The sequence below is a fragment of the Aquarana catesbeiana genome, linkage group LG03, assembly GCF_042186555.1.
Source record: "Aquarana catesbeiana isolate 2022-GZ linkage group LG03, ASM4218655v1, whole genome shotgun sequence".
Taxonomy (NCBI): Eukaryota; Metazoa; Chordata; class Amphibia; order Anura; family Ranidae; genus Aquarana; species Aquarana catesbeiana.
Window position 1 is genome coordinate 619,827,959 of NC_133326.1, and position 27,563 is coordinate 619,855,521.

At 39.8% G+C, this 27,563-nt stretch overlaps 1 protein-coding gene across 1 annotated transcript in view; it reads left to right on the top strand.

Moving 5' to 3' along the window:
* The window catches only part of IKBKB (inhibitor of nuclear factor kappa B kinase subunit beta), a 73,123-nt gene that overhangs the window by 7,215 nt on the left and 38,345 nt on the right, over positions 1–27,563 (top strand). Inside the window, exons 4-10 of the mRNA XM_073622322.1 lie at positions 1,784–1,901; positions 3,138–3,207; positions 6,829–6,917; positions 9,056–9,145; positions 20,211–20,335; positions 24,805–24,912; positions 26,409–26,538. Of these exons, the coding sequence (XP_073478423.1) occupies positions 1,784–1,901; positions 3,138–3,207; positions 6,829–6,917; positions 9,056–9,145; positions 20,211–20,335; positions 24,805–24,912; positions 26,409–26,538 (730 nt within the window). The remainder of the gene's footprint in view (positions 1–1,783; positions 1,902–3,137; positions 3,208–6,828; positions 6,918–9,055; positions 9,146–20,210; positions 20,336–24,804; positions 24,913–26,408; positions 26,539–27,563) is intronic.

The window sequence follows — 27,563 nt, forward strand, 5'->3', positions numbered from 1 at the left end:
ACAAAATATAGTGTAGCGCAACCTAATACAAATAAATCAAAATTTTACCGTTGTGCAACTTTCAGTGACAGTTCATAAATTTCCAGTGACTTCAGTGACCACCACCTCTAGCTGGAATGCCTGCTCCCCTCCAAAAGTTGACCCCACTACAGAGTCTCACATGCCTGATTTGAGTCCCTCGGAGAAAACAACTCCTCCTCTTGGTGTTCTTGGACAAGACAGACCTCCTCCTGGGTTCTCACTATGTAGAACCCACTGTAGAGCCACACATGCTTAGTGTAATATCGCTCTGGGTTTTTCGGGAACATGAATCCTCATCACAGTGCATCTAGACAGCTCAGACCTCCTCCCAGGATCTCATTCAGTCATGTGTGGCCATATAAAACAAAGGCAAACCATAGTGTTCTCTGCTAATAACATTTATTAAAACTATAACTCAGGGATAAAATAGTCGCATACAAATGTGAAAAACCCAGGATGAGGTCTGTCTTGTCCAGGAACACCAGGAGGAGGAGTGTTTTTTTTTCCCGAGGGACTCAATCACAGGCGTGTGTGACTCGCTAATGGAGTTAACTTTTGGAGTTGAGCAGGCATTCCAGCTAGAGGTGGTAGTCACTGGAAATTTATGAACTGTCACTGAAAGTTACACAACGGTGGAATTTTGTATTATTTGGACTTGATTCATTTGTATTTGTTTTTGGCTGTGCTACACTGTATTTTGTTTTTATTTATATTTATTTATTCTATAACAAGGGCTGTGCAGAAGTTCCAAAATATTAGCATTGTATATATGTGAATATGTATAAACACATACAGTATGTACAGTACATATGTAAAAAAAAATTGCACAACAACCACTGGGGGTCCAAAGCTGCCTTAAAATTGGTGAGCATATGTTGTCATTGTAGTTCCTGTTAGACTTGAAATATATGCATGATGGGTGTCCTGCAAAGCTGAAATATCAATTTTGAGCGGATAATATGTACATTTCGTTTCACAGTGAAAAATACATTTTCCTTAAGGCTGGGTTCACACCTCTGACGGATGCGGCTTGCAGAAGTGGTCCGGTGCTTCTCTGTTCTCTGTTTCAGGGACAAATCAGTGCAAGCCGCTCCGCAGCCGATATATGTGAACCGGCTCTATAGAGAGCCGGTCACAATCTCCTGTCATGCGAATTGGATGCGGAGAAACCCACATCCAATTCGCATAGGTGTGAACCCAGCCTAAGAGAGAGCACAGCCATGGCCGGCGTGAGCATAAGGCAGCTTAGGGTGCCAGAATGGGGGAGCTACTTGCTTGGGATTCAGATCTTAATCATGCTGCAGATACAGTGCATGTGGACAGTATTCCACATTTTTGTTATGTTACAGCCTTATTCCAAAATTGATTAAGTTCATTATTTTCCTCAAAAATCGACAAACTATACTGCTAGCACATGATTTGGTATTCAAAATGAAAACATCTTCAATTACTGAAATTCACATTGCTAGGTGATCAAGGTTTACACCTTCTTAAAATCAACTCCTCTCCTTTCCCTGATGCTCCACCCATGGCTGACATGTTTTGATTGGTGTGCACAAAGCAATGGAGTTCCAACTGGCAAAGCTACTAATAGGGCTAGTATAGCCATATGTGTGTGGTGAATGTCTTCTTTCTCGTTTCATATATATATATATATATATATAGAATAGAGAGAGAGATCTCTTGCACAGTTTTGTGTGTTTCCTTTTCTTTGATCCATATATCTAGTTTACTATATATTACTACTGTATATATGTTTCAGACTGAATCACAAGAATGTGGTTTCTGCCCGTGAGGTGCCTGAAGGTTTACAGAAACTGGCACCCAATGATCTTCCTCTTCTGGCGATGGAGTTCTGCTTGGGAGGAGACTTGCGCAAGGTAGGTAATACAATATGTAGCTTACATATACCTATTTATTAGAAAATGTATGTCATCAAATACTTGCTAGGACACTTGTGCTTGTAAATTTAGTCGATAACACACTATCCCTTGTATCAGCACTGAAGTTGAGAATTTTTATTGCAATTGCTCATAGCAAACATACAATGCAAAATTTCCCAACACTTATACTAGCTAACCAGCATAAAAAAAATACATTGTTTTAACAATTTGCATCAGAAAGGGTTTTGTTGCATACATTTGCAATCATATGTGGAAACCATACTGCCTCATCAAGGTCCCTCTGTTCCATGTGCATGCAACATGGTATTGCACACGTGTAGTTTACTTGTACTGTCCTGGCGTTTTGGGGACTCAAGAAATGAGATGGGCCGTCAGTACATCAGGATTGATCACTTTACAAATATATATGATAGTTTGTGGACTGTATAACTTTCCTACAGACTAAATAATCACTGATTTGGGTTATTTTCACCAAAGAAATGTAGCAAAATGCATTTTGACCAAAATTTATGAAGAAAGACTATTTATTGCAAAATTTTAAAACACAAGTGAAGAAAACCTCGTGGTTTTTTTTTTTTTTTTTTTTTCAAAAATTAAAATTTTTTTGTTTTGCAAAAAATAAAAACCCCAGTGGTGATTAAATACCACCAGAAGGAAAGCTCTATTTGTGTGAAAACAATGTTAACAATTCCTTCTGGGTACAGTGTTGTATGATCGTGCAATTTGTCATTTAAAATATGACCGCACTGAAAGCTGAAAATCGGCCTGGACAGAAAGGTGGTGCCGTTTATTGAAGTGGTTAAAAAGAAATGGGCTCACTCCATGCATACCTGGCCTTTCCATGTGCACCTTATTTTAAAAGGCTAATTATAAATTGATTGGAGCAGTTGCTACTTTTGTGTTGCTTGGTCATAGCAGCTAGTCTGGAGCTTCCATTTTTTTTCCTGTGCTAGAAAAATGACATCTCATCAGTTTATGTGTACTGTGCACAGATCATTCTAGATCAGTCTGTCAGTCTTTAGGCTGCAGATGACAATAGTAGATGTCTTCATAATTGAAATTGTGCTTGCTGAACATACTACAGGGTGTAGCCTGCCCACATCAAACATGTGATGTAGCAGAGTGTATAATAACTTTCAGTATGTAGGCAGTGGAAAAAACTTTAATTTTCCTGTATTTTTCTTGCATTGATTGATTTTTACTTCTATATAGCACTTGAATCAATATGAAAATTGTTGTGGACTGAAAGAAGGAGCGATCCTTACTCTCCTGACTGATATTTGTGAGTATCGTTCTCAATGTATACAGCTACTGGCTTATTTAGGAAAAAGCCACCTACAAACTACAGCAAGCCAATTGGCATTTATTGCTCATTGAGCTGACTTAAAGCGGTAGTAAACTGCAAAGAAAACAAAAAAATGGGCCCTGGGCGGTTTAAGTCATAATGTAATCAGTATATAAGTGATTTCGCGCAAAACACCAAAAATAATTCAAAGTGCCAATAACCATTAATTCCTAAACATGACCTCGTTAAAACAATAATTAGTGCCAATGAAGTTTAAAGGTAAATTAATTCAAAAACATTTTGAAAAATATTGAATGGTGATTGTGGGAAAAATACCGTGACTTGGAAAACTCATACTCCACAAGTAGTAAATAATAAAAAAAAAAATAAAAAAATTTCAATATCCAAATTTACATCTTCAGTGTGCAAAGTATCTTCAGTGCTCTTTAGAGACTTAAAACAAAACCTTGTATACAGTGCTGAGTGCTGGTGAAATGGGATGTTCCGAATCTTGCCGGATGATGTTAGCTGGCTTTGGATGGATGGATGTCCGTGCTGGATCCTCACTGAATTAAGCTCCGATTCATGGGGCTTGTGTCAAAAAGACAGAAGGAAAAACCAAGGGGGCCTCCCATAGTGTAATATAAAAAACGAAGGTTTATTAAAAAATTTAAACTATACAGCGCACTCTGCATAATATAGTGCCTGCGATAGTACAGTATGTGGTGGTGTACCGCCGTCACCGAGTACGAGACTTCCGGTACGCAGTGTCAGCAAAGAGGGTTGCAGAGTGTTTAGCTGTTAGTATTACGCTTCCGGGTTCCTACGCGTTACGTCACGTGACCTCGTGACTTCCTCAGGGAATCTGATTGGCTAAAACCTTAGCTCCTTTATAGTGAATAACAGGAAGTGGCTGGGACGCCATGTTTGTGTAGTCTGGGTTGATGGAAACAGTATGAATATGTGTGCGCTGTTTTGAGCGATCTATATGAAGATAGTTTATCGACCTTAATGTATTTAATAGAGGATTTATATCATTCTTATTTGTTTCAACGAGGAAGATACCTTTATTATAAAAATGTATTCACCAAACTGTTTCCATCTATATGAATATTTATATGAGTGCTGCCATCTTGTGGTTAAAATTCAATTAGCCTTGGGTTTCATTATAACTAGCAATCCACAGCAGATAATAATGTGGAATAAAAATACAATATTGTGGTTGCCTGTAGTGGCGATACAGGTATCTTAAGAATGTTGAAATGTCAAGAAAAAATTTCTGTTAAAATAATTTCTTTCATGAATAACATTTTTTAATATAAATACATGAAATTATAAAAATATAAAACTCATTATTATTTAACGTACCTAGCGGCATAAAAGCCTGCTTGTTTAGACCTTGTGTAAGTACTAACATACTAAGACAGTGATCCTATTTCAATAGAGATTCTTTGTAAAAAAAGTGTGAATGCTATTATCCTGTAGGAGCATCAACGTCTACATAATATAAATTACCTGTTGCTGTATGCAGCCGGTGTTTAACAAAAATCCTTCTGTATGGGGTCCGAATATCTTATATTATTGGAAGATCACTGAGGATTACTTAAATAATTATAATTAAAAGATAAATCTCTGGTTTTGAGTGGTCCAAAATGAAATAGAGCTGGAATATCGGTATACCGGAAATTTCGCACAAGGTTTACAAAACATAGAATATAATAGATAAACCAATCCATATATGCTAATAAAGCGATGGTATAGTGTATACACAAATCAATAATCACTAATGAAGCAATTTAGGTCGAAATCTATGTTTAACCCATTGGGTGCTAATGTATTCATTTTATGAATCCACTGGGATTCCTTTTGGCTTAAGCTTCTAATTTTGTGATTCCCTCTCCATGATTTGTGATAACGTTCTATGCTCCAAAATGTCATTTCTGTCGGATTGCTGTTATGGATCTCGGCAAAATGCCTCGATACATTATGCTTGGGGAATTTATATAATATATTTTGAACATGTATGTGTACACTATAGATTTTGCAGCAACACTTTCAGTACACGGCAGTACATGTGCCATTGGATAGTAGCGCAGAGGTCCACACACAATTATTTTTAAGTCATAATGTACTAGTAAGCACTGCATATTAGCACATTATTACGGACTTACCAGAAATTGAGGCCCTCCAGCGGCGCACTGTCACCAATGTAGGAGCTTCCATCTGCACCCAGTCTTCCTTCCGGGCGCAGTGTGCATGCTCCGGTGACGTCAGCGCCTGCTGCTAAAGTAAATATCTCCTAAACAGTGCATGTTTAGGAGATATTTACTGTACCTACAGGTAATCCTTATTCTAGGCTTACCTGTAGGTAAAAATCATCCACCTAACTTTACTACCACTTTAACCCCTAGGCGCCACTCTTGGTGCCCAGGCCTTAGCGCCATCGGGCCGCATATTTGCATGCATTAGGGCCGATAGAGCTGTGCTGAGAGCGCGCGCCCTCCTGACACAGTGACTGGCGGCTCAGGAAAAGCTCCTGATCGCTTCTTGTGATCGGGAGTTTTCCAACGCATGACAGCCAACCATAGTGGTCACAGGCCCTGCCCCACCCTCCTCCTGGAATGCCAAACCCCTTACAGGGCCAGCGGGTTAAGTAAACTGGGAACTGCAGGTCATACATAAAATAAGCCATTATTTTCTAGGCGTATAGACTTGTGTGGATGGGTCTTGTGAAATGACAGGTGTTTGTTACTGCAGCCAGCCTGTCAAAATCCATTACAGCCTGGACGGACGCAGTGATTTCAGGGGTTTTCTTGCACATGCCGGTGTTTAGATCTGTACAGGGACAGATGCACAGCTCTGGACACAGAAGTGCGGGTCTTTGCACCTTTGAAGCCTAAAACAAATTTTCCTCATGCTACTACAAAGCATCCCGTCTGTGAGTTGCTTCGTATATCCTTCTAGCATTCTATATATCTATTTATACTTTGATGGACTCTGTGATCACCTTAAATATAGTGAAAGGGCAAAAACATTTATGCAAGGTTCATGTGGGTCACATGCCGGTTCTTATGGGAGTAGACAGAACTTTTTTTGTAAATTTGGATAAAATACCTGTGTCCATCTGGAGAGATTACCGTTCTTATCCTGTCCTGAAGGCATTCCACGAAGATCTCCAAAATGCAAAAATCCCACTTTAGACAACTGTCACTGGAACGAGTGTCTACACTGAAAGACTTTCTCTCATATTTTCTTATCTCACTGTGGTGACAACTTAAATTTTGGGTTTTATAAATATATTTCTCGGTGTGCTTTCCATGAGGCACTTGTGCTGTTTTGTGTGCACATGGTAAAGCACATGCCACAACTACATATGGGTGACAGTTCCCATTTGCAAACAGAATAATATAGATAACTAAATAGAAAAGCACTAGCATTCTCATGACATCCCTGAATAGGATATAGTTTAATCCTTGTCCGTTCTTGAAGTAGGGCAGAATGGTAAACCTGTGCACACTTGTGTGATTCTTCCTTCTTTTTTTTTTTTTTTTTTTTTTTTTTCCTTTTTATTACTATTGCAGTATTACACATTTTCTGCTTATTTATTTATTTTTACAGCTTCAGCTCTTCGATATCTCCATGAGAACAGAATAATCCACAGAGATCTGAAGCCAGAAAACATTGTGCTGCAGCAAGGGGAGAGCAGGGTAGGTTGACGTGGCACAGTGCTTAGCTGATCATGAAGGGGAATTTCACCTATAGGGGTACTTTTAACGTGTGTTCACAGGTGTTTGGTAAGCGATTGAAAGAAATGAAAACGCTTCCCAAATGCTGTGTTTAATGTTTAACTTGTAAATTAATATTAGTAGTCATTCACATGTGCATTTCCATTGCTTTGGATTGCTGTGATTTGGATGCTGCAAGCGGCACTATGAAAGTCTGTGGATACTTTGCATCAGGGCTGAAACAACTAATCGATTAATCGGCAACTAATCGATTATGAAAATACTATTTTCATAATCAATTAATCGGCCAGTAACATAATGGGGTTAAAAAACTAAAATGAGCCCTTTATAGTACAAAAAGAGCAAATAATCGCTACTGTAGATATTACTTTCACAGTTCTACAGTAAAAAAATGAACCCCTTACAGTAGTGATTATCTGCTTTTTTTGTACTATAAAGGGCTCATTTTATTTAACCCCGTTATTTTACTAAACGTTTTAGACCTGGTTCATATCTACAGTATGTGTGTTTTTTGGTGCTTTTTGCAGAAACATACTACAGTTCATTTACATGGTTTCCTATGGGACACGTTCACATCTATGCTTTTTTCAGCCACTGCCTTGTTTGGAAAGGGTCAGAGACTTTTTTTAACGCAAAACAATGCTTTTTTGGTTCAATATACTTTAATGGAGAAGCTGCAGAAAAGCATGTAATGCGTTTTTGCAGAAATTTGTGTTTTTTAATCTGCCCAACAAAAAATTGGCCAAAAAAAATGCAAAAACACAAATTGCAGCAAAATCACGTGCGCAAAAATCAAAAAGCACTGCAGAAACAGATCACAAGCAAACTGCATAGGTGTGTACCGAGCCTTATGCTGGCCACATCGATCGATTTTCAGACGAGAATATTCAGACGAAAAATCTTTATACATTCGCTGAATGAAAGAATGTTGTTTGAAATTTTCACTTGCTTTTAACATTTCTATTTAAAATGAATGTAATCTCTGAACGAAAACCACATACACTGTCTGAAAATTCCTTTGACCAAGAAGTTTTCTGTTATTTCCAAATTTTCCCGTCACTGTGGTTGTAAATGAACGTCGATTTGACCCCACTAACGATTAGAAATCAAACGAACGTTCTTAAAATTACTTTTTTTTTTTTTTTTTTGAAGGAAGACATTGTTTGTTTCTTTTTAATACAAAAATTGGATCTCTGAGTCTGATATTTACCAGATTCACCCTTTAATAGTATATACAGTATATCTCCTCTAATAGTATATACAGTATATCTCCTCTAATAGTATATACAGTATCTCTCTTCTGTCTGTTATTCTCAGAGTGGATTAGAGATTTTGCTCCCTAACCATATAGTTGGTTATTTATATTCACCACTGCATAGAGATATTTAAGAATAAATTACCTTTTTTTTTTAAAAAAAAAACTTTTACATATTAACTAAATTACACACCACACTTTCTTTTGATGTTATTAATCGATTAATCGAAACAGTAATCGGCCAACTAATTGATTATGAAAATAATCGTTCGTTTCAGCCCTACTTTGCATTGCATTGCATAGGTCTCTGTTGTTGTTGTCTTTGTATGATTCTGGAGGAATGGCTGACGTAGTGGGGTTTATTTACTAATGCTGGAGAGTTTAAAATTAGGCTCACTTCTACATAAAAACCAATCGGCTTCTAACCTCAGCTTGTTCAATTAAGCTTTGGCTATAAAATCTGGAAGCTGATTGGTTTCCATGCAGAAGTGAACCTGATTGTGCACTCTCCAATTTTGGTAAATAAACCCCAGCTTGTTGCTGACAAGTATCAAAAAAGCTTGTCAAGTGCTTGCTGAAGGTGTCACAAACGGGAGCTATCGCTTGGGCATGGGGCGTTTTTAGTAATCTCTAACAGCAACACCGATTCAAAATAACCATGCACACTATCCCTTATGGAGAATACCAATATACAAGAACTGGTATTATACTATTATAATATGTTAATTTTACTGTTCACCTCAGAAGCATTAAAGTCCTCCAAGGGCAGAATACATTTTTCAAAGAATCAAAATAATTCTATTTTTTGTCAGCTGTTATATGTATATATTTTTTTTATTTCTAGCTGATTCATAAGATAATAGACCTGGGATATGCCAAGGAACTGGACCAGGGCAGTTTGTGCACCTCCTTTGTGGGCACCTTACAGTATCTGGTAAGTAACCAAATTCACAAATGCATGCCAGGATGTATCTGAGCAATAGGAAGCAGAGGTGCCTTTTAATAAATTGAATCAATTGTTTCATATTCTGAACAGAATCCATAAACACTTACAGGTTTTAAACTGAACTCCAGTATAAGCAAATACAAAAAGCAAACCAAGATTCAATACCACATGACTCTTTTATGTCTACTAGATCAGTGTAGTAATCCAGTGTAAAACATTACCTCTGTGCAGGAGCTTCCTGTAATACAGACTGGTCACTGCTGCTCTCTCTCTTCTTGTGCAGGGTGACTGGTCTGGTCTTCACCCCCTCCTGTAGTTTTCTGCAAGTAGCCTGTAGTGGGTGGGCCTGCTGGGTCCCTCCCTCAACTGTGCTGTCTGTGTGCATCACAGTGATGTCACTATTATTTTTACAAGGTAATATCTGCATTTGTAAGGGCATTTGGGTACACACCAAGTGGATTTTTTATCCTATGTGCCTGTTAACCCTTGTACGGGTATATGTGGCCTCACAGGGGGGAGTCGTCTTCTGTGGGGGCTGCATATATGTGCCACTGTGTTTATGTTGAGAGTGCACTCCACAGTGTGCTCCCAGCACAGAGCTTGAGCTCTCACTGAGAGCTCCTACTAACAATCAGGAATGGGGGTGCCCCATCATTTGATTGCTGTGATTGGCTATCACAGAGAACAGTGATTGTTAAGCCCGCCCCTGTTTTTTTGAATGGAGAGAGCTACATTTGTATCTTTTTCTCAAGGTTGCAAAATTGAGTTCAGGCGTGATTTGTTTTACCCTATGTCATTAAGGGGTTAAAGAATATTTTTAAAGTGGTTCTAAAGCCTAAGCCTTTTTTTTTTTTTTTTTTTTTACTATTTCCTGCATTAGGTAAAAAATTTTTAGGTAACATTATGCCCCCTTATACTTGCCTCATTCGTTGCAGTGCTGTGCCCATCTCTAGCAGTGCTCCCCACTCTCTCTCAGGCTTTGCTGAGGCAGCGTGAGCCATAGGCTCCTGCTTCTGTCAGTCACATCCTGAGACAAGGTGTGTATGGATGCAGGCAGCGCAGCTTGGGATCGAGCCCGCCGATGTGGCACACTAGGAAGGGCTTCCTATGGTGGCACACCGAGAAGAGGAGGAGCCATCGCTATAGTAAATTTGTATTCAGTCTGGGCCATTGGATGCGCTATATGTCCAGGGCCTTTGGATCGTCATAGCTTTTTTGTTATAGTATTCCCCATATGTGAGAATTGCTGGTCTCGTGGCTGCCTATGACCCTGCCGCATGCTCTTATGCTATATCCCTGGTTTTTGGTAACAGTTTTGCCACTCATGTCCTGATGTATTTATTAACATATATTCTGATCTGGTTGGTATTTGTCTTTTACGTTTTTTTTTTTTTTTATGTAATAACCTTACATACGGAACAGATACATTTTCTTGTTTCAAGGATTTACTTTCTCACTGAGGTACTCGCTGTTCTCCCCCTCCCGGGCATACATGCCCTTCTTTGTCCCCATCCCCCTCTGTTTTGCTTCCTTCCACCCCCTTTTTTTATTGCTACTATACCCCACCCATGTGTGTTATGGTCTTACATGCCACATATACGCCATGCATTTTAATACTCAGATTGATGGGGTCGCTGTCCTGATGTTTCTGGGCTTGTTCTTGCTGGATGCTTCTCTTAGTGGGGCCCATTAAGCTGTTGACCTTGGAGGCTTTTGACATTAGAGCCAGCCCCCCCTGATAATTACCATCCCCCTCATAGAGACGCACCCACCAACAATCTGACCCCAAGTTTAGAGGGTGACATGCTTGTTTTCATGTTCAGGATACTTAGCATGCCCCTGTGGCTATCATTTGAGCAGTGGTGCTTTGTGCTATTTGCTGTGATTCACATGTGTTGTGGTCTCTGTATCTTATGTTGTCCTTGTTATCTTATTTTATTGTATGAAAATGTATGCTTTTAGCATAATAGTAAAATAAAGATTACAAAAAAAAAAAAAAAAAAAAGAATAGGGGGGCCAGGAGTGCCGGCGGGGGACCTGAGAAGAGGAGGATCGGGGCTGCTCTGTGCATTTCCATTGCACAGAGCAGGTAAATATAACATGCTTGTTTATTTTTAAAACATTTGACTTTACAATCACTTTAAATTTAAAGTTCTTATGCCCTGAGTTCAGCTTTAAGTGAAGTTCCATAATGGGCAGTGACATTGTTTATATACAACAAAGGCACTTATGTTCTGAAAGCAGAAATACCCATCATCCAAAACATACACTGAAAGCAACCACGTTCTTCTCAGACTAATGTGAAAAGGGCCTTATTACTAAAAATGATTCAATGACTCAGAGAGACTCGTCAGATACTTCTTCCTTTATTTCGCCTGAAGTAGAAAATTGATTATTGGAATTTTGCTGGTACTGTGTGGCCAAAACATTCGACCCTTTTAGGGTTTAGATGTGTGAAGTCGCTTTATGAAGATCAGTTGAAGTTCTGGGTCATGTCTAGTAGTAGTTGGTCACATTCAACTGGATTTGTCCTGTAATGTAAAAAGACATGACGTAGCTTATCCAAGCCACTTCTTCAATTCTAAAAGCTTTACTGAAGAAGTGGATTGGATAAGCTACGTAATGTCTTCAACATTACACAACAGGTCCAGTTGAATGTGAAAAACTCGTACTATAGATATATCATGACCTGCATAAGATTACTATCACAGACATCTTGGGTCATGGTTGTCTTGTGGTTTCTATCAGTGTGTTTTCACTCTTTTTGTTGTTTTTTGTTTTTCATTGTTTGTTTTTTTTGTTTTTTAATAATTATTATTATTATACAGGATTTATTTAGCGCCAAATGGAGACTTCTTCAGCGAGGCCTTCCTATGTAAAAAGGGGATGTGGAATGTGTGTAACCCATAGCAACTAAAGAGCAGTCATCATAGTAAACTTTGTCTTGGTTGCTGTGGGTTTATAAGTGTTGTTTTCATCACTATCACTCCTTGCACTGCTTAACCACATTAAGACCAGACCTTTTTCTGACATTTGTTGTTGTTTACAAGTAAAAATCAGTATTTTTTGCTAGAAAATTACTTAGAACCCCCAAACATTATATATATTATTATTTTAGCAGAGTCCCTAGAGAATAAAATGGCATTTGTCTGCGGCGGATTCGCTGAGAGATCACCGTTATCGGCGGCGGGAGAGGTGCCACCCGCTGCTCTCCCACGCCCTCCTCCACTTACCGGAGCCGTCGGTAGCGGCGGAGGCGATCGGGACCTTTCCCGTCTGTGGTATGGAGACGAATGAGGGGAAGATGGCCCCCACCCGTCTCCATACCATAGGAGGGCGGAAGCGATGTCATAACGTCAGCTCCGCCCATAGGTCTTAAAGGCATATTTTTATGTTGTAATTTTTTCAAATGACAATTTTTATTTTTTTTTTTGCATATAAGTCCAAATATGAGATCTGAGGACTTTTTGACCCCAGATCTCATATTTAAGAGGACCTGTCATGCTTTTTTCTCTTACAAGGGATGTTTACATTCCTTGTAATAGGAATAAAAGTGATCCAATTTTTTTTTTTTTTTAAAAACAGTGAAAAAAAAATAAAGTAAAATAAATAAGAAAAAAAAATAAATTTTTTTTTTAAAGCGCCCCGTCCTGACGAGCTCGTGCGCAGAAGCGAATGCATACGTGAGTAGCGGCCACGTATGAAAACGGTGGTCAAACCACACATCGCCGCGACCGGTAGAGTGATAGAGCAATAATTCTAGCCCTAGACCTCCTCTGTAACTCAAAACATGCAACCTAAAGAATTTTTTAAACGTCGCCTATGGAGATTTTTAAGGGTAAAAGTTTGACGCCATTCCACGAGCGGGCTCAGTTTTGAAGCGTGACATGTTGGCTATCAATTTACTTGGCGTAACATTATATTTCACAATATAAAAAAAAATTGGGCTAACTCTACTGTTGTCTTATTTTTATATTGAAAAAAGTGAATTTTTTCCAAAAAAAGTGCGCTTATAAGACCGCTGCGCAAATACGGTGCGAAAAAAAGTATTGCATTGACCGCCATTTTATTCCCTAGGGTGTTAGAAAAAAAACAATGTATAATGTTTGGGGGTTCAAAGTAATTTTCTAGCAAAAAAACCTGTTTTAAACATGTAAACACCTAAAATCCAAAACGAGGCTGGTCCTTAAGTGGTTAAACGCATTTAAAAAAAAAAGTTTTAATGAATTAAAAAACAAAACAGTAACGTTAGCCAGTTAATTTTTTTTTTTTCTATAATGTGAAAGAGGATGTTACGCCGAGTAAATGGATACCTAACATGCTTTAACATTGAGTACGCTTGTGGAATGTGTGATAAACTACGGTACTTAAATCTCCATAGGCGATGCTTTAAACATTTTTACGGGTTACCTGTTCAGAGGTACAGAGGGGTCTAGTGCAAGAATTATTGCTCTTGCTCTAACGATCGCGGCGATACCTCCCATGTGTGGTTTGAACACCATTTATATATGTAGGCCCGACTTATGTATGCAGTCGCTTCTGCGGCGAGTTCGGAGGGACGGGGCACTTTATATTTTTTTTTTTTTTTTACTTATTATTTTTACACCGTCCCTTTTTTTAAATTTATGTATTTATTTTTTGATCAATTTTACTTCTATTACAAAGAAATATCCCTTGTAATAGAAATAAGCATGACAGGTCCTCTTTATTGAGAGATCTTCATGTCAAAAAGACTTCAGATTTCTCATTTACCTTTTTAAAAGCAAAAAAAAAAAAAAAAAAAAGACATTTTGCCTAAGAGGGGGGAAAAAAACCCATTCCTTTAAGGCTGAGAGGCAGAAGTGGGACACGCGAGGGGCACCTCTCCCATGGCCCTATAAAAAATGGAAACACAGTTTAAGCATAAGATGGTGAATTAGAATGATTGAAATTAGCATACTAGTGTGTAAAAGAGCAAAGCCTATTGTGTTCCATGTGCGTATATGTATGTATATGGTTGACTGATCGAACAGGTATGTAATGTGTATACCCAGTCATGGCGACAGGTAGTGTGGGCTGGGAGGCTAAGGGGGATGCAATGACTGAAATAAGAAACAAAAAACAGTAAAATATGTGAGTGAATACCAATAAAATGAATCAACAAACTCTGTTGTATATGGGGGAATAGTGCCACCCACACAGTGAGTATGGAGAGGTGGATGTAATACCTGCAAAAAGTTTGAGCAACCCCAAGCATGAATGGTGCATTTCCAGACCTGTGACCACTGCACCAGACCAACAAACCTTGAATGCGAACTGCAGCCGTGCCGAACAACCGGATATCCCCATGGCGGATCCAGAAGCTCCGCCCCCAGCGTCATCTACAGAATGTGACGAACTGGCGTCGGTGACGTCAGCCGTCATGGGGGGTGTGCAGACGCAAACACCATCCCTCCGTCCGTGATGTTCCACACAGCCCACAACTGTGAAGTCGGGGGACGTCACAGTGTGGGCGTGGAAAACAAAGTGCAGGTGGCCACGCTAGTCCAAAAGGGCAGGCGAGGACAGTAGGAGGTCAGAAGCACCTCCCTTGTGCACAATGCAGCCCCCGAGCTGGACAGACAGCGCCAACATCGAGGCAAAGGGCGAGGGGGAACCAATAAGCCCACAGTGAGCCCCCAAGGTGACAATAGCCAGAGCCAACTGGGCAGAAAATAATAATGATGCACTTGATGTAGTGGTGAACGGTGGCCAGCAGTCAGAACAGAGCAAATTTTGGGCTGATTGGGTGTCTTCCACCCGGGTTACATAGAGAAAGGGGGTTAAGCTCTGGAAAGACCACTCTACCACCTCCATCCCTAAATTACACAAGAAAGGACAGATAGCCCTGCGACTTTGAGTGAGGTGGGAGAGATTCGGCATACGTTCACAAGAAAATGTAATAAAATCAATTTATTGGTTACAAATGCTGTATTACCAAGTGGGAACAGCAATAATTGTGCGTTGCCCGGCATAGTGGCCAAGTTAACAGCAAGGCAAAAAACAAATATCAATTCATTGCACTTCATACACATTCGTTGAACAACAACAAATACATTGTGAAATTGCTGAATCAGTAGATAACATACATGATAAGAGGTAGAAAGTTGTACATACATAATTAAAACAATGTATGAGCAATGATGCTCGCAACAAAAGTACCCAGCAGTATAAACACATAGAGAGCATCGATGGTGCCTGAGGCGTTTTGCGAGTCTCTGCTCACTCTTCAGAGGCAGATGCATGGTTATTAAATCTGAAACAAGAAGTAATGGAATGAATGGGTATAAGTTGGTAAATGGAAAAAATGGAACTACACTTCATTTGAGCATCACAAACCAAAATGCTATTGAATTAATTTTAATATTCAAAGCAAACTCTCCCATCTATCCATGCTTTATTTTGTTGAGAAATCACTTTGAAAAACACCACCTGGCATTTCTGGCCATGGACATCTTGACGAAGGGCAGATGACTCGTGTAACATTTACTTCTGGAATCTATCTGTCTTTAGTTCAGGCACGCAGGCAAGAGGGTGTGCTTAGCTGAGAAAACCCCTCCTCCCCTCCTGAAGACTCCTGGGATGTCTGGACATGGAAACCAAGAAGTAATTGAAGAAATGTAGATTTTTTTTTTTTTTTTAAACAAGCAAATATTGCTATACTTTCCTAATATATTTACTAATGCTAGCAGCATAAGGATTAAAAATAGTCAATGCTGATCGAGAGAGAGTTCTACTTTAAGCAAATGTGTCTGCTAATGTTTCACATCTTCTGTGGGAAAGGAAACGCACACTAGATTGGTTATTTATATAATGGACTCCAGCCAGATAAAAACGCAGCAAGGTCCTTTTGAAGAGAGAAATTTCCCATAGCTTACGCCCTTATCAAACAGTAAATTAAACTGGGAAACATTTTAACTCATTAGACTTCCTGTTTTTAGTTAAAATAAGGCTTATTTGGGTTTCTTATTTAATAAATGTGAAGTAATGCTAGGTTGGTGGTGTTCTCAAGAATGTTGCAGGAAAACGCAGTGCAGATGAGGAGTACCGGTAATGTCCCTCTATGTGCATGCACTGTTTTTAGAAGTTGGTGGGCCGCGATGGAAATCTGTCAGCAGGTTGAGTTAGGGTGCTATTCAGAATAAGTAGCAACTCAAGGCACCAATGTCTTTTAATGTGTATTGTGGTAGCACACACACTGTGGGGTTCATTTACTAAAACTGGCAAATGCAAAATCTGGTGCAGCTGTGCATGGCAGCCAATCGGCTTCTAATTTCAACTTGTTCAATTAAGCTTTGAGAATAAAACCTGGAAGCTGATTAGTTTCTATGCAGAGCTGCACCAGATTTTGCAGTAACATTGGGGCTGATTTACCAAAACCGGAGAGTGCAAAGAGATGGTAAGAACTGGACTTAGACCATTTTTTAAATATGTATTATTTTATTCCTGTGAAAATTGCTGCCAGGTCTGTTGCAGACAGCTTTAAAATGTATGTAAATCCTCATATTGTAAAACATCCCATTCAGTTTAAAATAGAAATAAATGCAAAATCTTTGTGTAACTATAGATATAAAAAAAAAAAGTGATTACGTAATCTCTGTTCTCAGCTGCAAGAGCTGGGGGAGGAGAAGCTGCAGCACACGGATCTTTTCAGTGAAAGGCTGTGCGGGGGGGGGGGGGGGGATGTCAGGATAAGTCTGATCATCAGAGGAGAGCAGACGGGGTTCCTAGCATAGCTAGAGAACGGACCGTTCACCTGTTTAGTGTGGTCAGTTTTTAATAGGAAAGCAGAGGTACTGGCAGGAACACAGAGAATAGGATACTTTTTCATACAAGTACATGGTACAGCAGGCACATATCAGGAATATGAAATGTTGGATTTTCAAACGCTTTAATGACTACATGGTCAAGATGTCTTGCAAATCTCTTGATAAAGGAGGGACAAATTTCACTTGCATTGACTAGATGCCTGCTTGCCTCTGCACCTACCTCTCATTGGCTGGTTGTGTTACAATATTTAGGTGTAAGTTATGGAAATAAAATGCGATAAAATGCTAATTTAACCATGGTTTTTATCCATGCAAGTACATAACAAAAAAAACTTATCTGCAGGAATTCTCTCGGCTCTTAAAGAATATGTTACCCCAATGTTTCATATTCCTGATATGTGCCTGCTGTACCATGTACTTGTGTTAAAAAGTATCTTGTCCTGTTTTTATTGCTTTCTTTGTGTGAAGAACCTGGTGATCTTGCCAGTCCCTCTGCTTTCCTATAAAAACTGACTACATTAGACATAGATGCACATTCTTCCCAGTGTGGTCAGTTTTCTATCTGTGCTGGGAGAAAATGCCTGCCTATTCTTTGATGGTCAGACTTGTGCTGACATGGACCCCACCCCCCCCACTTCCTGCACAGCCATTCACTGGGAAAATCGGTGTAAGGCTTTTTCGCCACCACCATCTCTTTAAGCCCCTGAAAACGGAGATAATGTCATCACCTATAAAAAAGGAAAAAATATATATTTATAATATATAAACTCTCTTTATTAATTTATTAAGAATTTCAAAAACAAACGACATCACTTTTCTACATAATCACCTTCCTTTGCAATGCATTTTCCCAGTATCGTACCAATTTTTTAATGCCATCAGCAAATTATGTTTTGATTGAGTGCGTAGCCACTGACACACCGCTGCTTTCACATCATTATCGCATGAAAATCTTCTTCCCCTTAAAGCGTCTTTGAACGGTCCAGAAAAGTGGAAATCAGGTGGAGCTAAATCCGGACTGTAAGCTGGGTGTTCCATAACCTCCCACTCATAAACTAGTCCACAGGAGAGAACTTTATCCCCATACTGAGCACGCATGCGGAGATTAACCACATCAGCCCTGGAAGATTTACCCTCCCCCTGCCCCCCTTCCTGACTAGGCCATTTTTTGCATTCTTTTAACTGACAATTGCACGGTCGTGCGACGCTGTACCCAAATAAAATTGATGTATTTTTTTCCCCACAAATAGAGCTTTCTTTTGGTGGTATTGGTCACCTCCTGTGGTTTTTATTTTTTGGGCTATAAACAAAAAAGAGCGACAATTTTGAAGAAAAAAAATATTTTTTTATTTTTCAGCTATAAAACATATCCGATATATATAAAAAAAAAAAAAAAAAGTGATTAAATTTCTTCACCAATTTAGGCCAATATGTATATAGCTGTATATTTTTGATTAAAAAAAGTGTATATTGATTTGCGCAAAAGTTATAGTGTCTGAAAACTATGGGATATTTTTTTTTTTTTTTTTACTAGTAATGGTGGCTATCAGCGTTTTTGTTTTGTTTTTTTCAGGACTGTGACATTGCGGCGGACAAATTGGACACCTAACTGACACTTTTGACACTTTTTTTTGAGAACCAGTGACACTAATACAGTGATCAGTGCTCTGCTACTGCACTAATGACACTGGCTGGGAAGGAGTTAACATCGGGGCGATCAAAGGGTTAATTAAGTGTGTCCCTAGGGGGTGCTTGCTAACTGTGTGGGGGATGGTCTGACTGGGTGAAGACAGAACGGTGTTCCTGCATCGCAGGAACACAAGATCTCCACCTTCTCCCCTGTCAGAACTGCGATCTGCCTTGTTTACATAGGCAGATCGCCGTTCTGCCTCTCGCGGGAACGATCATGGGTGGTCGGCGGACAATTGGCTCCATCTCTATCCAATCAGCGCATGACCAGCCACCAGTGGCCACTGCACGAAACGACGTACAAGTATGTCATTTTGCGCAGCCAGGCCGCCTTGCCGCAGTAAATGTGTGTAAGGCTGTCCAGAACCTGTTAATATGTGCTGCCGGCACACCTTCTGCCTACAAAAAGTGTATTACAGAACAATGTTCCTCTTTTTAGCAAATCTGTGAAAAAGTCACCATTCTAATTTGTGCCCTTTTTAACCCGACTTAATCTCATTAATGTTACACGTCAACAGACTTTGGTAATTTTATTTTGGGGTGTGCAAATTAGGGAAAGATTATGTTTTTATATCTGAATAAAAATATGTCTCCTAATTTTCTTCCAAATCAAGGTCCCCCACTGCCCCCCCCCCCCCAAAAAAAAAAAAATATATATATAATCTAGTACTAGACTACAGACGGTAAAGATATAATGTGCAGAACTAAGACCCACAAAGAGACGAAGAAAACACTCTGGGATTCAAGGGGATTTAGGAAGAAAAAGACCCAGGGACTGGTTAAAGTGGTTGTAAACCCTTTTGTCTTACTTTTACCTATAGGTAAGCCTAGAATAAGGCCCCTTTCACACTGGGGCTTTGGCGGTAAAACGGCGCTATTTTTAGCGCTGCTTTACTGTCGTTTTAGCGGCGGTATTTGGCTCCTAGCGGGGCGGTTTTAACCCCCGCTAGCAGCCGAAAAAGGGTTAAAACCGCCTGCAAAGCGCCGTTACAGCAGCGCTATGCCGGCACTATTGCCGCGCTGCCCCATTGATTTCAATGGGCAGGAGTAGTTTAGGAGCGGTGTATGCGATGCATACTAGCACATTATGCTTTTAATTTGCAAGGTTTGCACAGAGCAAAAGAGGAAGTAAAACCCCTTCGGGTTTACTTCCTCTTTAATGATTAAAGTAGACCTATAGGGTAAGGAAGGGTGTTTTTTTTTTTTTTTTTTTTGACACCTGTGTCCCATTCTTGCTTTGTCTCATACCCAAAGCAAGAAGTGAGAGAAAATCCCTGCAAATTAAGGGAATTCCTTTAGCATACCCCACCACCACTCACCAGAATTAGTGTCCCAATTGGAAAATTTCCCCTTTATTACTTTTCTGGGGACAACCCAAAATTTGGGATTTTTTTAAAATTTCACTTTCACTAATTAATAGTAAACAGGACAAATATGGTGATGCAGTGGCACAGATGGCAATGAAAACCATTAGGTGTTATAATCCCATCTTATTCTTCCATTTAACCTCATTGTCTGCTTTCTTTGCCCATAGTTACTCATCCTCAATATTTTGTGATTTTCTTCTCATTTTTCAGGCCCCGGAATTACTGGAACAGCAGAAATACACTGTCACCGTGGATTACTGGAGTTTTGGCACCCTGGCATTTGAATGTATAACAGGATTTCGTCCATTTCTTCCTAACTGGCAGCCAGTGCAGTGGTAAGGAAAATTGTTCTATTTTATACTGTTTGTATAGTGTGCATGCAGGGACCTAAAGTGGAAGAAAAGTCTATACTTCAAAATATTCCCTTTTTCCGACTCCTACCTATCCTGCATGAAAAAGATCTGTGTGTACTTATTTTTAATCTGGTCCAGTCACTCAATCCTGCAGCTCTGGCTCCCCAATGTCGGTGAGCGGCTGCTGCAGGGGACGGGAGGGGGCCCTGACAATGGATGGGCCGTGTTATAATTTATTTTCTACAAAATTCGTTGGGGGGGAGGATAAATAGCTGGAGTTCTACTTTAAATACAATTGTCAAACCACCTTTGTCTCATATATTTAATTTTGAATAGTATGAGTGTTTTTTAATACATACATGTGCTTCTTCCCCAAATAACTGCGTTATGTTATTTGGCCTTTTAACCACTTAAGGACCGGAAGAATTTCCCCCTTAATGACCAGGCCATTTTTTTGCAATACGGCACTGCGTCGTTTTAACTGACAATTGCGCGGTCGTGCAATGCTGTACCCAAACAAAATTGATGTCCTTTTTTTTTCCCACAAATAGTGTTTTCTTTTGGTGGTATTTGATCACCTCCTGCGGTTTTTATTTTTTTGCGCTATAAACAAAAGCGACAATTTTGAAAAAAAAAAAAAGATTTTATACAATTTGCTATAATAAATATCCAAAAAAAAAGTAAAAGAAATTCATCAGTTTAGGCCAATATATATTCTTCTAAATATTTTTGGTAAAAAAAAATCGCAATAAGTGTACATTGATTGGTTTGCGCAAACGTTTCAATTTTCTTACTAGTAATGGCGGCGATCTGCGATTTTTAGCGGGACTGCGACATTGCGAAGGACAGATCGGACACTTTTGACACATTTTTGGGACATTCACATTTATACAGCGATCGGTGCTATAAAAATGCACTGATTACTGTGTAAATGTCACTGGTAGAGAAGGGGTTAACACTAAGGGGCGATCAAGGGGTTAAACGTGTTCCCTAGGTGTGTTTCTAACTGTATGGGGATGTGACTTACTAGAGGAGGAGGCAGATCGCTGTTCCTAGCTAGTAGGAACAGATGATCTGTCTCTCCTCTCCTGACAAAATGGGGATGTGTGTGTGTGTGTTTACATACACATCCCCATTCTGGCTCTCATACCCACGTGGCCAGCGGCCATGATGTCCGCTGGCCACGCACCTCGTATCCCCCGCTGTGCAGTGGGCGCACCTGCTAGAGCTGTTTAAAGGGCCGACGTATAGCTACGGCGATTCGCGGGAAAGTGCCGACCTGCTGTAGTATAAGGACGACGGTTGGTTGGCATGTGGTTAAAGAGACCTTGGGGTCAATTCACTAAGCTTTATCGCATGCGGTAAGGGTATCATGTTACTCATTTGTTACTCAGGTCCAATTCATTAAAAAAAAAAAAATTTGCGGTAAACAAAAAAATTTGCGGTAAATATCGCAAAAAAAAAAAAAAAAAAGGCACAATATTTAACACCACCCTTTTGGTGTCCGTAAGCAGTGCGGTACCAGAAAGAGGGACCTATGCAAACCCTCAGAAAGGAGCATTCCACCCACAGGGAGGCTAATTCCACCCACAAGAAGGGGTACTATTCCACCTGCAGAAAGGGGTCTAATTCCAGCCACAGAGGACCCACAGAAAGTTGACACTTCCACCAGCAGTAGACACACAAAAATGTGGCATTAAACATTGTGAGTACACAAAAAAAATAAAAAAAATAAAACAAAAAAAATTGTTTTAAAATCTAAGAAGGAAAAAACAAATCAAGCATATTATAAATTCTTAAAGTGACAGAGTATATATATATATATATATATATATATATATATATATATATATATATATATATATATATATATATATATAAAATATATATATATATATATATATATATATATATATATAATATAATTTACATTCTATTATATATTGTTTTAATTAAATCAAAAGGCAGGACGTGCAGTGCAAATTAAATGCAAACATCGGCTGAAATTGAACATCAAAAAACTTTCTTTCCCCATCCCCCTCTTTCTTTCTTTCTTTCTTTCTTTCTTTCTTTTTTTCTTTCTTTTTTTTTTTTTTTTTTTCTTTCCAAACGTGCAACAATTGAGTATGTCAACCATGACAATTATCCCAGCTAGAAGTGACCTCTTGAAATGGCCACTGTAATACTTTTTTTGTTATATACACCATTACATCATATTGAACTTGGATAGGAACACGAAAAATAAATAAAAATGTTAAAAAAAAAAAAAAAATATAGCCAAGTTTTTTTTTTTTTTTTTTTTTCTTTAGTTTTCACAATATAAACATAGGCAGCAGCACAAAATTGGGACAAAAATAGACAATCTAGTAAAAAGCACTTTCAACAGCTCTTGTAGGCCATACATTTACAAAAAAAAAAACCCCTTTTTATGAAAAGAGAAAATCTGCTGCTCTCAGGTGATGTTCTCCGGCTGTAATGCTCATACTGCACACGGATGAGGTGCACTCCCTGCCACTGCTGCAGATTCAAACACAAAAGATAGGATGGCTGCACACTCAATCCTTGCAAAAAACAGCTTTATTACTGTACAAAATCCATATAAACAACCAGTGCTGATAAGGCAGGGGAGGGAAAAGATAGGTAGATGTTTCGCACTATAATTTGTGCTTTATCCATGTGGTATTGATAAAGCACGAATTATCGTGTGAAACGCCTCTACCTATCTTTTCCCTCCCCTACCTTATCAGCACTGTGGGTTTTTTTTTTTTTTGTAATGGATTATTACAGGAATAAAGCTGTTTTTGCAAGGCTTGAGTATATATTTTTATCAATGTATGGCATGATGAATTTAGTAAAGGAGCACAACACATGGAAAAGACAACATCTTGGATTACCAAGCATCAGGGGACATAAATTGGAGAAGGTAGTTCAAATTTCAATGCCTCCAAAAACAGATTACTGTAAAAAAAAAAAAAAAAAGGTTAGATAAAAATTTTTGCAAAAGAAATATAACCTGTTATAAGGAAATGTCCTTAAATAACCCTTAATCACCGACATGCGATAAATTGGCGCATAAGAAAATGCGGTAGTTACCGAAAAATTGAAAAAATATTCATTGATTCATTCATTATTTAATACTAAATTATTAGTGAATTGAACTTTCACAACTGATTTACCACATGCGTTATTTTACCGCATTGTATTTGCCCTTATTTAACTCTTAGTGAATTGACCCTCTTTTCACTGGGGGGGGGGGGGGGGGGAAGGGGCAAACTGCTGTTGGCATGATGTGTTGGCACCTAAAGGTATGCATGTTTGCAGCAGTTTCCCAAATCTCTTCCTGTTTTGGGTGAATGCTAGACTGGTGAATACTGGTCTATTCTTGTAGTTAAAGCTCCAACATATCTGATTGGAGTCAGAGCTTGCCACGAAGTCCCACCTATACATTCCTATTGGCCCCTCACTAGGATGGGCAGCCTCACTGGCCAGGATCTGAAAGAGGTGGGAATGAGTGAGAAAGTCAAAGCTGTGCACGTCAGGACACACATGGGTTGATTTACTATAACTGGAGAGTGCAAAATCTGAAGCAGCTGTGCATAGAAACCAATCGGCTTCCAGTTTTTTTGTTTTTTTTCAAAGTTTAATTAAACAAGCTCAACTTAGAAGCTGATTGGCTATATGCACAGCTGCACCAGATTTTGCACTCCAACTTTAGTAAATCAACCCCACTGAGACTGCTGCAGGTATTTGTACCTTTGCTCACCTGCACTTTTACCTGAAGCACTTTTCTCCCTGTCCTCCCAGTGACAAAGTCTCTTTAAAGCGGTGCTCTGGCCAAAAAAAAATAATGTAAAAGCCAGCAGCTACATATACTGCAGCTGCTGGCTTTTAACAATAGGACACTTACCTGTCCTGGAGTCCAGTGATGTCGGCACCGCAGCTGATGTTTCCATCAGCTGTCGGGTGCTGCCACCGCCAATGCGGCTAAGGGTACCCAGCAGTGTAGCCATACGGCTTCACGCCGGGAACCCTACTACGCATGCGCGAGGCCCTGCACCTCTCTCCTACTGGCTTGGCGACAGGGAGAGGAGGAGGAGGGAGAACCCCCCCCCCCCCAAAGGTGGGTGGAACTCCGCTTTAAATAATGCAAAGTGTTGCAGAACATCTCCTTGCTATATACTTGTAGATCGATCAATTAAGAGAGGATCTTTTCTCTCAAACTGAGACACCTTGTAATTGGCATGGGAGGTGGGTAACTACTTGGGTGCAAATCATTTATCACTGTAATACCCAAAATACTGGGTGATTAATTTTGACAGCATATCCCCCATGCAATCTATACATTTTCAATAAACATAGATTTGACCTTTTATTTTGAGAGCCGTCTTTAGTGTTCTATGGTTTTATGATCTAAGCCATCCAAGTGACATATGTATGTTATTGTTATTCAGGCATGCAAAAGTACGAGAGAAAAGCAATGAACACGTTGTGGTGTACGAAGACCTATTGGGAGCAGTGAAGTTCTCCAGTGTTCTGCCAACACCCAATAACCTTAACACGTAAGACTGAACCTGCTTGATTGTTTCCTGTAATGTTATATGCCTCCCTACCTAGGTCCCTTTTACCTCCGTTTTTGTGGGATCTGCTTGCTCAACAGGGAATCACTCCGCTAATCCTCGCTGAGCAGGCGGATGGCGGGTCCATCTCTGCTCACTGTGCAAAGTGGAAACGCACTGTCCCGCTCTCCTCTATGGGGAGATCAGGTGAAAACAGACTGCCTGTCTGTTTTGATCTGATTATATCTAGTTATATCTAATCTGATCCGCCAGACAGATGGAAAATAGGACCACTACCCGTCTGGGTTTTGCAGACAGGATCAGATAACGGCGGATGTCAGCGGACATGCCGATGCTGACATCTTCCGCTCCATAGCGATGAATGGAGGGTCCGATCAGATCCGCCTGTAAAACTGACCGGCGGATCTGATCGTACAGCCCGTGTGAAAGGGGATTAATGATCATCACATGTTGCAAATGTTTTGGTTTTATTTTATGTGTCCTTTAAAGCAGAATCTGAGCTTCATGCATCCACAGACTGTCATGTTATTTTTCTCTTTGACTGGGCCTGTCATCTTCTTGTTTCACCCATCGGGCAGGCATTAGTGATGGGACTCTTATGCATGCACAAATTAATTTCTATCAAAAGACCCTGCCTGCTGGCATATCTTTGTGTTGACGATTTATTTCAGTTTTTAGAGTTTTAAAGTTATCATACCAACTTTGCATCATAAACTAAAAAATGTTAATTATTGCAGCTCACCAGTTCTTCTACTGTATGTGGTGGCTGTATTAGTTTCCTTTTTTCTTTTTTTTTTTCATGCTAAGAACATTTTTTAGCAAGTACAGGAAATACCTGTTGTCTTGCAGACATGCAGTATCCTTACCACTTTCTGTTAGCTAAACTGAAACATTAAACAATCGTAACTTTCTCTTTTAAACTTCTAATCTCCACATCTACCTTGAAATGTAGACCAGGGGTCTCAAATTGGCAGCCCTGCAGCTGTTGCAAAACCACAACTCCCATGAGGCATTGCAGGGCTGACAGTTACAAGCATGACTCAAAAAGGCAGAGGCATGATGGGACTTGTAGTTCCGCAACAGCTTGAGGGCCACCAGTTTGAGACCCCTGCTGTAGATTAACAAAGACAGACATGTTTGAAGTTTAACCTGGTTGGCAGTTGTGATTCCCTCCATAGATACAGTGGAGTGAGTGAACGTAGCCACTCAGAGACAGGAATCATGTTATTTTGGGAGTTTTGGATGCCTGTGTCTTCCGCTACATGCTGACTCTTTGTGCCTACACCGTACATCATTGCTGAGTCCTGTAGTAACATAGGGGGTCGGAGGAAGAAATCTGTGCGCAGCGGGGGACACAGTCATTGAACACTCGAGGAATGTCAAAGGCTGAAAAGGCTTTTAAGGCTGCAGCACTGGAGTTTTCAGAGCTACTTATGAATTAGTAAGTAGACAAAAACTCTTGTTTTTTCCTATCTTAGGATCCTGGCTGGTAAACTAGAGCGTTGGCTTCAGTGCATGTTAATGGGACACCCCAGACAAAGGGGCACAGATCCTCAAAATCCAGATGTTGGCTGTTTCCAAGCCTTGGATGCCATTCTTAACCTCAAGGTAAGCAATGACTGCATCTTTCAAGCTGTGAGTGATATGATGGGAGAATTTGTATAAGTGTGACTACCATATAAAAATTTCCCAACACAAGCTAAGAAAAAAAAAGTTTGGATTCATGAAATATCAGTGTAATACACACACTGCACCCTCCTTTCTTTTTATTTCTTAACCACTTCAGCCCCAAAAGGATATTCCCCCCTGAACAGGCCATTTTTTTGAGATATGGCACTGCGTCGCTGACAATTGCACGGTCGTGCGATGCTGTACCCAAAATTGACATCCTTTTTTTCCCCTCACAAATAGAGCTTTCTTTTGGTGGTATTTTTTTATTTCTTATCATACATCACAGGACACAGAGCCATAGTAGTTATGTGGGTTATAGGCCACCTTCAGGTGATGGACACTGGCACACCCTAAATTAAAAAGTGCACTCCCTATATAACCCCTCCCACTGGAGGGAGTACCTCAGTTTTTTCGCCAGTGTCTAAGGTGTTGGTCACGAGTAAAAATGTGCTGTGCTCCACTGGAGCAATCCTTGCTGGGGCTAGCCATGCAGCCAGATCCATTCAAAGTGTCTTTTTTTGGCCGAATTGAATGGTACCTGGGCCTCGTATCCGAAGAAACTAGGTCTTGCCTGTAACTCTTCTCTTTTAGAGAGCTAGACCATGGGATCCAGTACTTTTTGGTATTAAAGCCATAAAGTTTTTACTGGTGGTGGTGCTATTACGGGTCCAGGATTGTGGGTTTCCTCAAGGATCCTCAGCTCCTGAAGGTTTAACGGAACCCACCGTGAAGGGTGAAGATTGGGTCTGTTGGTTTACCACAGAAAACCCTGCGGTGGGAAAGGTAAGTGGAGTTTTCTAAGAATTTTTAAAAATTTTCTTATGAATGTCTCCTTTAATTTAGTAAATGCTGTCATGCCTATGTGTCACTACTGGGGGCTGTATTGAGCACTCACCGTCTCATGCTTCTTAGAGAGCCCACGCTGTGTCTTGAAAGCTGCAGATGCTTCTTCCTCCGGCCAA